The sequence below is a fragment of the Alligator sinensis genome, unplaced genomic scaffold, assembly GCF_000455745.1.
Source record: "Alligator sinensis unplaced genomic scaffold, ASM45574v1 scaffold12_1, whole genome shotgun sequence".
Classification (NCBI taxonomy): domain Eukaryota; kingdom Metazoa; phylum Chordata; order Crocodylia; family Alligatoridae; genus Alligator; species Alligator sinensis.
In genome coordinates, this window is record NW_005841973.1 from 2,936,356 (window position 1) to 2,946,883 (window position 10,528).

At 47.3% G+C, this 10,528-nt stretch overlaps 1 protein-coding gene across 6 annotated transcripts in view; it reads left to right on the forward strand.

Annotated features, from left to right (window-relative positions):
• The window catches only part of SFXN5 (sideroflexin 5), a 210,223-nt gene that overhangs the window by 174,340 nt on the left and 25,355 nt on the right, over nucleotides 1-10,528 (forward strand). Inside the window, exon 14 of one of the 6 annotated variants that reach the window (XM_014518646.2) lies at nucleotides 226-376. The exons of the other annotated variants lie outside the window; for them this stretch is intronic. Coding sequence (XP_014374132.1) covers nucleotides 226-261 — 36 coding nt within the window. The 3' untranslated portion in view covers nucleotides 262-376. Of the gene's footprint in view, nucleotides 1-225; nucleotides 377-10,528 lie in introns of those variants that run through there. 6 annotated transcript variants of the gene reach the window in all.

Genomic DNA, 10,528 nt, shown 5'->3' on the forward strand with positions numbered 1-10,528 from the left:
CCTCTTTGCCGTATCCAAGCAGAAGTAACACCGCCAAGGCTCAGACCCTCCTTAAATCCTATAGCATCTGTCCTGCTTCCCTTGGCCTTCCCTTCTTGTACGCCAGGCAGGGATTTCCCATTCCCGCTGAACGGCAGTAAGGATGTTCCTCCTCCATGTAGCCTGTGTTTGGCCTTCTCATTAGGGTGGACGTAAACTGGTTGTATTGCTTCTTTTCAACCAAAGGGAAACATTGCCGCTGTCAGAACCACGTGCTGCTGATGCTGCAGATGGAGAGAGAAAAAGAAGTTGTTATCGGCTCTTCCATCCTTCAGCAGATAATGGCACTTCCTTGAAACACTGTTATTTCATTTGTCTTTGGGGAAAGCTTCCATTGTATCGTGTTATGTCTGACTCATGAATCATATTAAAATAACATTTTCAAGTACATAATCTGCGCTATCCCATGGGACTCACATACCCCGTCTTTGAAATGCACCCACCTTTGGAGTGTAATGTGACCCCTGTTTTACCAGCGTTACACACCAGTTTAGGACCAGAAGTGAAGTGTGCTCTCCAACTGAATGCAATGGGAGCGAAGGAGTTAGATTAGCCGACTGCAAGCGTGCAACTGGAACTTGAGAATTGTCCACATTGGTTCAACAGGGATTCAGAGGAGGAAGCACCACTAATTGAACCATCAGTGCCACTTCCTGTACAATATTGTCTGTCCTTTTGTGGTTTCCCGTGTACCAATCTCATGGTCTTTGGATGCTGTGGGATTGGCAATCCCAGGGTGATGCTGCACATTTGGAGCCGATTCGGAGGGGCTGTTTTTATAAAGGGGGGCGTTGTACCATTTTTCTAAGAGTCTTGACAATATTCCTGTTCCTGATATGCATGCCCCTGATGTCAGCCCTGGTGCTGCCTACATCTCGCACTTCATGCTCGGTTACAAGCAGTGACGTTTTCTAGGTATTGCACAGAAGAGTCAGCAGATGTGACAGAGCATAAATAAGCATGTGGCACCGGCGTGTCACCGCGGCGCTTTCCACCGAACAGATGTCACCAGTGGGGTTACGCAGGTTGCCCACGTTAAAACCCTTCCCTGCCTAAAGCTTCTGCTTTCTGCTGTCTGACCCAGTGTTGAAGCCAGCATCATCTCCTCCAAACAGATGGAGATGAATGCTGGTGGCCAAAAGCATCAGACGTGGGTACCAGGCACAGAACAAGCTTCTGAAATCTTGAGAGCTCAAATGTCCCAGAGATTCAGCTTTTGCTGCTTCTACTTTGTTTCAGTAGCATTTATTTTTTAGGAGCAACACTTCTATAAGCCAGTCCTAAATAAGGGTGCATCCGTACTACAGTCACACAGACAGACCTGAGCTATCTTTAAGCTACATACTACTAAGCATTATGACCACAGCAGGGTGGAGTTCAGTGCAAGCTATACAGCTGTGTGAGTACTTACCCAGCTTCTCAGGGCCTACAGCTTCACTGAGCCCCTCGCTGCCCCAGCTATGAGGTTACCAGGACCCACAGTACCTAGCTACACAGGCTGCCATCATACCATTGCCTTTGGTGTATTTATACCCTAAGCATCTGCGGCCAAAATGATACATCCTTGCACATAACGACTCGCTGGATGGAAGCCAAGCCCTAAATTTAGTGACACTTGCGCAAAGCTGCTTCAAATATTTCTCTGAAGGACATAGATGGTCAAACTAACAGTCCAACCAGGACAGGATCCTGTCTCCAACAGTGGCAGCAATAGATACTTTAGAGCAGGGGTGTTTAATCCCCAGCACGTGGGCCAGGTCCGGCCCACTGTGTCATCTGACCAGTACCAGCAAGCAGGGTATGATCCAGGCCATGCACCAGCCCCAGGGCCAAAAGGCTGAGTTGCGCCTGCTTTAGGGGGAGAGTAGTGAAGACGTAGTGTCTGGAGTGATCTGTCTCCTGTCAAAGTCTCCCTGACACCAACGGTCATTGGCTTCAGGATGATAGAGGATGCATCCCTGATTGCTCGAGTTACTAACTATTGGCGGACCCTTCCTCCATGAATTTGTTGGATCCCTTTCTGAACCTGTTGGCACCTGAGGCATCGAGTTGCACAAGGTAACTACACAACACGCCATCAACTTCCTCTCCGTTGCTCCTGCTTCCCACTAAGTTGTGTGAACTTCACAAGTAAACTGAGATTTAAAGGCTGTTCCTCCTCTCTTAGTAGACATACATCATTGTGCAAACGAGATCTGCAGTGAAACGTTGCCCCTTTGCAACCAAACCGGAACAGCCAATAGCACACGCTGCCCATACGCCATGGATTATAGAAAGAAACAATTCCCAGGCCACCAAGGTCTTGTGAGGCAGGGTGCCATAAATCGCACACATTCCTTACAGCATTTAGGTGTTGTCTGAGTGCCACCTTTACCAGCGCATGGCTCTCTTTGACGTCAAAGCACATGAACAATGCAGAAAGCTGTACTGTACACCCAGAGTACTGTTGTCTGCTGACTGCCTCAAAACCAGGCAAAATTCAATTCTGGGTTTTGATCATGGATTTCACTATAGCCCATTGAATATGCCAGGGCAGTTGTAGCTTCCACTAGATTGGCCTCCCATCCTCTCTGCACCTTGGCTTCCTTCCGAGTCCCCGCCAGGCACTCACTGAGCTCGCTATGCCTCTGCCTGCACCAGTTTGGGTCTAGCCAGCTTGAGTACCAGCACCAGTTAAGATGCAGCATTCAAGGGTTCAGGGCTCCAAGCCCCGGAGTATCCACAGCCCTGGACAGGCCTGACCAAGCCGTGCTGAAATCCATGCCGCTGCAGCTGTACTGCTCCTACGATCAGAGGTAGCTAGACAAAGCAAGGCATGGTCTAGCTACCTCCCTTGCCTTGCTTTGCTGCACATGCTGCCATCACATCACCCAGTTACAGTGCAGGTAGACAGGTCGTCCCAGTGCCCTGTTCTTCATCCCCTCTCAATCATGTGCATCTTCCCACAGTACACATGCACCCCCATTCCCATCCAGATCACCAAGCCCTCTCCTTGCTTCTCTGTTCCCCACATCCACCACGAGGGTCACACGGGTGTACTTGGTAGCCATGTTGGTCTGAGACAAAAAGACATACAAAACATTAGAACTCTTGGTTCCAAAATGATACCTTTTATTAGACCAACTGGAAAATGGCAAGAAAATTGTCCTTTTCTGCAAGCTTTCGGGAATCAAGCTCCCTTCATCAGGCTCTAGGAAAAGTGTAGATGGTACAAGATGGTAAAAAGTCCCCATAGGTCGGAAATAAACTTCATTTTTGCACAGAGGGAGCTGAAGATGGAAGTCTGTCCCTCTGGGTCCATGAGAGTGTCTTTGTGAGCTGCGTTGAGCAGCTCTTTGATGTGTTGATCAGGTCGAATTCCTTCCCTGAAGGTGTCAGATGGTAGGTAGGGAGGCAAAAAAAAACTTCCTTGTTGTTCTGCAATGAAGTTTAAAATCCAAACTTGGCTGAAATTCGGCATCTCCCATGTTTCAGGGAAACGAGGGTCACAGTACATCCACAGCAGAAGTAATCAGGACACCATTGTAAATGCAGATCATCCCCACCTTGAACCTCCAGCACACCCTGGTTTTCTGGGGCAGGGACTCTTATTTCTGTATATTGCCCGTGTTGCCGGCACTAGCCTCGCTGGGCACGTTGTGTGATGACTTTGATGCCAAATGAGGTGTTTTCACCGAAAACCCCCATGTAACAGGCTCTTTCTTCAGCCCTTGCAGAGCCCTTGAGCTCTCTCTTTCAACCACTGAACCTGGGGGCTAGTTTCTAGCCATCAATGGCAAAGGAGGAAAGAAAGCATCTCAGTGATTTCTTGCAACCTCAGAAGTCTCTTCACTTTCCCTCCATCACCACAGAGTATTGAAAGCTCTTAGGGAATGTCACTCCTCTGTTTAAAATTCCATACTTTAAAGTGTCAAGCCAAGGGGAATGATCAAAGCCACGCTGGAAAGAAATGAGTCACTAAAACCCTCCATAGTGCGAGTAATCACTGCCTAAATGCCTCAGCACCCGGCAGGTGTGCAGCTACCTTTGATCCCTGCATTTCTCGGAGGTCCAGTCTCACTTCTTGCAGTGACCCAGGAGCACATAGCTGGTTGCGCTTTTGTTTGGGAAGGAAACGGCAGCAAATCCATGGTACCCTTCCCTATGGTACAGCCGCGCACTTGTTACTATCCTGCATGCCACAGTCCATCAAAACCTCACCGCGACAGCAGGGGTAAAATCCAGATCTGCCCTGATGACCTTGATTTGTGCACAATCTCTGTTCAGTGTGAGCTGTCTGAGGCCCATGATACACATGGAAGTGACCTGACATCCGTCTGGTCGAGGGCGATAGACTATCTCTACGTTGGCCCGTTTATTACAGCCTCTTCCATGTTTTATTTAAAGAAGAAGCCACACTGCGTGGGGAAAATTGACTGTGCAAATACATTAGCGTCTTCTCCAGGTTTTCACTCTACGTGTAACATGGATCTAAGGTCAACACATGAGACTTTGCACAAAGATTCAGCTGATCCACGGAGGTCAGGGCAAGTAGCTGATTTAGCAGCGTGAGATGTCATCCGGACTTTGTGTGTGTATAGCCCGGGAATGAAGACACTGCTTTGAGCTCCTGTCTCTCGCCTGTGGTGGAGAGGGCCAGTCTGCATGGGTTAGTGCCTGTTCCTATATATTCTTCCCCTGTGGGGATTACTGCTGGTTCTGGCACGTTGAGTCTGCAGGAATTTTGCATCTCTCAGGCCAGAAGATTTAGCTGTGCAGTAGAAACGGTCTGAAATGTTTAAGCCAGCCTTTTCAAAGCAACCGTGGGTTTAGGAATATCTCCAAGTTTGCATCTGCCTTGAAAACTTGACTCGAAAACTAATAACGTGTTGGGGGTCCCAGTTCTGTTGTGTCTTCATGCCATGTATTGGATTTGCTCGGTTTAATGAGTTACAAATCTTTCTTTCTAACAGCTAATCCAGCAAACATCCTCATTTCATGTTCTCATGATCGGCAATAAAGCCGCAGCAGGAACAGTTCCCGTCCGTTGTCGCTAGACCTGGGCAAGCAACTTTTTTTTCTGCTTTGTGGGCAGTTACGAACAATTTTTAAAAGCGTTTTATTCTGTGTCGATCTGAAACCAACTTTTTTTTTTTTTAATATTTGGCAAATGAAAAGTTGGAAAAAAATAAAGGTTTCTGGTCAAATGTTTCATTTGACCCCAAGTGAAATATTTCATTTTGATTTTTAAGCAGGTTTTTAAAACTTCTTAATACAATCGAAAGATATTTGTCAATGAAAAGTCGTTTCAAATAAAAACCGGAATGTTTCAGTTTGGAAATGCCAAAAAAAGAAATGTTTTGACTTCTTTGAGATTTTTAGCACGCAAAAAATCAGCAACGTTAAAAACAGATTTGTGAAATATTGCCGCTGCCGCATCTTTCACTGAAAAAGTTTGGCCAGAAAATGTTTCCCAGCTGTGAATGCTACATTTCTGCAATCCCAATATCTTCTTCATATTTTGCTCTTCGGCCTTGCATAAATGTCAGTGCAGGCAAAATGTGGCACTGCCCATTGGAGTTTAGTTAACAATTCCAATCAGGATGTATTTAACATTTCCTCTCTGAATGAGGTAGTCTCTAAGGCAGTGGGTCTCAACCTTTTAGGATTCAAGATACCTCTTGATAGCTTCAAGGCACCCCTACCTAGCTGGACAGCACCCCTTGGAAAATGTCAGCTCCTAGTTTTCACTTGATTTTTGACTGCACAAAAATCCTGAAGTCGTTCTTCGGTTGCACAGAACTCAGAAAGGGCAGCGCAGAGCTAAATGTTTGCAACACCAGATTACTTTTGTGAATCTTTGGGTTTATTTTGCAAATCGTGTTCGTGAGGATTGCGTCAGCACAAGGTAGCAAAAGCTTATTTTGTCAGCAGAGCTGACTGTCTGGGGAGAGGTGACATTTGTATAGTCTCACTGCCAGGGCAGGATAATACCATTCATTAAACAATGCAGAAAACGTTGTCTCTGAAGAGGACTTGGGGGGGATTGTGCATAACCTGATGAACATGAGCTCCTGAGGTCAGGTCATGTCAGAAAAAATGTCTGGATGTCCAAAAAGGGAAATACTGAGGAGAAGAATGGAGATGTGGCTCCTAGAGGCGGGTGATTTTTTTTTTTTAAACCAAAACCACAGTTGACCTGAAATTATGATTATTTTTTTTAACCAAAATCATAGTTTCATATCACCTGAAACTATGAGTGAAGTCAGGTCACATTTGGCAAGTAATCAAAGCCAGGTGCAAAACTGGAAAAAATATTTTGTAAAAGTTGAACATTTCCAAAAGGGAGTGGGGTTTTGGGGGCGTTTTTTGTCAGCTTGTTTTGCAGTGATATTTTTTTTATCTGAAAAATGTCAAATTTTTTTTTTAAAGGAAGTTTAAAACCGTTTAAGGAAAGACCTGAAAACAAAATGAAATGTTTCATTTTGGGTCAATAAAACAGTAAAGTCAAGATAAAATGTTTTTATTATTATTTTGTGGGAAAATCAAAGAGTTAACTTGAAACAAATTTTTCCACAGGTTTTTTTCCCTGTTTTTTGGGGGTTTTTTTGTTTTTTTTTACAATTTTCCAGTTTTCAGTTGTTGATGAAAAATTCAGTTTTTGTCCAGCTCTAGTTAATAGCACTGAATATAGCAGCACTGAAATTGGTTCAGGATTATCATCTCCAGGGTTCAGAAAAAAGCTATCATGAATGGTCGGGGGTGTTGGTTGTCTCCGTGTTGGTCTAAGGACACAGGCAGACACGGTTCTTGGGTAAATGTGAGATCTTTTATTAGACCAACTCAATAGTTGGAAAAATTGTTCTTTGCAAGTTTTGTGCCCCAACTTTTGAACACTTTTGCTGAGTGAACATTTGGGAAGGAGAAGACTTTTTTTCATAGGCTGAAAAAACAGCACCAGCGCAAGATCAAATAGGTACAAGCTGGCCGTGGATATATTTAGATTGGGAAGTAGAAGATATTTTTTTAATTATCAGAGGAGTGAAGTGTTGGGATGGGCTTTGAGCTAAGTACCGGGGGCAGAGAACCTGAATTGCTTTGAAATTGAAGTATATTAGTCCAGGAAGGGAGGGCAGGGAGCTCTTGGGTCGACAGTCAGCATGTACGATGTGTAGCATTGAGTATTTGCAATCCCCATGTCGGGGCATAGAGGTAACCCAGCATGGGAGGTGTCTATCAGGCTCAGCGTTGGTCACCTGTAGGGATTATGAAGGATTTTTTTATTCCCCTCCAAAGGCTTTATTTTCTCCCCCTTCCACTGAACCATTGGGATACTGGCCACAGCTAAGATTGGAGCCTTTTGACTGTGGTGCACTTGTGCTCCAGCAAGTACTTAGAAAATGCAGAGGGACCTAAAACAAGAGGGTCTTGCTCTTCTGCTCACGGTCAGGCCCATTGCCATGTTTGAAGCTAGCAGGATTTTTTTCCGTGAGTCAGATTGTCATGGCCCGTGGGGGGCTTTGCCTTCCTCTGCAGTGTAGGGCTCCTAGCCTCCTCTGAGCACATCAATGAAGTGGCAGAGTATCCTGGCTTCCCCTGCTGTTGCCTGTTGAAGGGTGATGACAGAGAGGATGGAGATGGACTTTTCTCTGTGGCTGTAGAGGACAGGACTAGGAGCAATGGCCGCAAAGTGCAGCAGGGGGGGTTTGGGTTGGAGATTAGGAGACTCGTTCGGACCATGAGAGCGGTCAAGCATTGGAACAGGCACCTGGGAAGCTGTGCAATTTCCATCCTTGGAAGTTTTTAAGAGCAGGTTAGACAGACGTTTGGGTGGGATGGTTCAGTCAGGGATGACTAGAGCTGGACTAGATGACCGTGAGAGGTTCTCGCTAGCGCTACTTTCCTGTGATCCTATGCCATTGCTATAGGGTGTTTTTGGGGTTCTGGGTTTCTGTGGCTTGTGACTGTGTGTGAGGTTCGAAGTGGTGATTTGGGGGGATCTTTGGACATTGGCTGTCTTTGTTCCTCATGTTTATTGAGATGTTCCTGGTATTTCCGGTAGCACCTGGAGGCCTTGACTAGGGCAGAGCCCCACTGTGCTAAGCACACAGGGAGATGAGGAGGGAACTGGGCTGATTTCGTTTAGAGAAGAGAAGACCGAGGGGGATTGAATAGCAGCCTTCACCTCCCTGCAGGGGGGCTGCAAAGAGGATGGAGCTGGGCTGGTCTCAGTGGGGGCAGATGGCAGGACAAGGAGCAATGGGCTCAAGCTGCAGCAAGGCAAGTTGAGGTTGGATATTAGGGAAATCTTTTTCACTAGGAGGGTGGGGAAGCACTGGGATAGGTTACCTAGAGAGGTGGTGGTATCTCCATCCTTGGAAGTTTTGAAGATCCAGTAGACAGCCTTGTCTGGGATGATGTAGCTGGGGCTGGTCCTGCTTGGAGTAGGGGGTTGCACTAGATGTGACCTCCTGAGGTCCCTTCCAGCCCTTGTTGTCTGTGATACTACGATGAGGAACAGACGGGAATGAAAATGTCATCTTCATCCTGCCCTCCCCATCCAGGGAAAACCACCTCAAACGTCCTTGAGAGCTTTGTCTGAGGGCAGGCTCAGGCCCTCTGCACACTCTCAGATCCTGCTTGACATCCATTGACTTGCAAATTCGCCGCAATGAGAACAGTAGTCTCATGTCAGGGCAGCCTCTTCAAGGGCTCTCGCTTGAGCCCGTCCCTATTTCCTTCCCCCGGGTGATTCCTAACAAGAGGAGCAACGTTTAGTGTCATCAGGGCCCCCAGCTGGAAATGCTCTTTGATCCGAAGTTTCAGTTTTGTCCCTATTCGCCACGTGCTTTCATTTCTTGTCAATTAGAAGAAAAAGATCGGATACAAACAGGGAGAACTTGAGAAAAGTCCCAGTGTAAATAGACCATCTTACCAGAGAGGATAATAGCCTACTAGATTTCTTTGCCATCGGTATGGCAAGATAGACTCTGTTCGTGTTCAGCATGCCCACAGTGCCACCCTTGCTTAAACGAGTACGGTTGGAGCGTTCGAGCTGCGATCGTCCAGGAACTGTGCGAGAAGCAAGGGTTTTTTCGTGATATCTTTTTCTGGACCCGCTGTGTAGTTTGGAGAGATTCTTATATTAGATAGCGAGCTCTTTGTGCAGCACCTGGCGCTATGAATGCCCGGTCCTGTTTTGTACCTACTGGCACTACTGCAATAAATAGAGCACTAGGGCTCATCGTAGGCTGCGACTAGACTTGACTCCAGCCTGGTTTGCTCAAAGTGCAGTTTTGCGGGTGCACTGTCCTCCTCCCCGGCGAGTGTGTGTCCAGAAGGGACCATTGCAATCTTCTCACCTGGCCTCCCGGAGAACCCAGGCCCCGTCTTTTCACCCCCGTGTTTCTGCAGCAAGCCCAGAGCTTAGGTTTCAATTAGATCATCGTCGTCTCCCTCTTCCCCATCCTGGCTAATCCTCGTAAGAGGAGATGACCAAACTCCTTACTCCCTTCCCCACCTCCTCATGAGGCATCATCAGTATGTGGTGACCCTCCCCCTTCCAAAATTGGCTGCTTTTTTTTTTTTTCCTCCTTTTTTTTTTTCTTTTTTGTTGGCTGAGTGATTAGCTGTTCGCCAAATCCATCTGCTCCTGTCTCCCCTAGCTGCCTTCCATATCATTACAGGCTCCCTGGCAGAAAGCCTAGACCTGTCTCCCTCCCTACCCCCTTAGGAGCACATTCCTTTCTACACCTTTTCCCGAGCCGGGATAGAAATGAGTATCAACCCCAAACAAAAAGCATCTGCTTTCTGCCTGCTTCTGCTTCACCGGCCGCGCCTGTACGTTACACCCGTGTCAGCAGCAAATGCAAAACACACACAACCCCCCACCTCGCAGCCCCGCACGCAACATGGGCTGATGAAACTTTCAGCGCTGGGAGCCTGCCTCGCACTCTCTCTTTCCCCGTCTCCACAGTGCCAGCTGTGACCACCGCACCATTTGTTCCTCCAGCCCACGCCAGCACTCGGAGCCAGTTCTTTATCACCCCAATTAGCCTTGTCTGTACTGATTAGCGGGGAGAGGCTTCCATGGCAGGGGAGAGATGGGGGGGATAGGACTGGCTTGCAGCGGGCACCGGCGAGAGGCATTCCCTTTCAAGCGTCTTTGTTCCCCTCGAGGGATAGGTTTCACTGGGTCAGGAGCACGACCCGGGAAGCAGGTCTGTCATGCTGCCTTCATTACCTAGGTTAGGCTGATTGATCAACAGATGCTTGAATAGAGACGCGGGGCATTTTTTAAACGCACCTGGTTGTTGCAGAGAGTACGCGGCTCTGTGGAATTGCATCAAACCTCAGTACCTACGAGAAGCAATGAGTGCAACAGGAGCAAGAATTGTACTGCCCGTTCCCTGATGTGTTTGGAGATGCCCTTTCTCCTCTTGGATGTGCTATTTCTCAGAGCAAATCCTGCTCCCCTGGGGGGAGTGGGGGTGGGAAAGCTTGAGCAGGA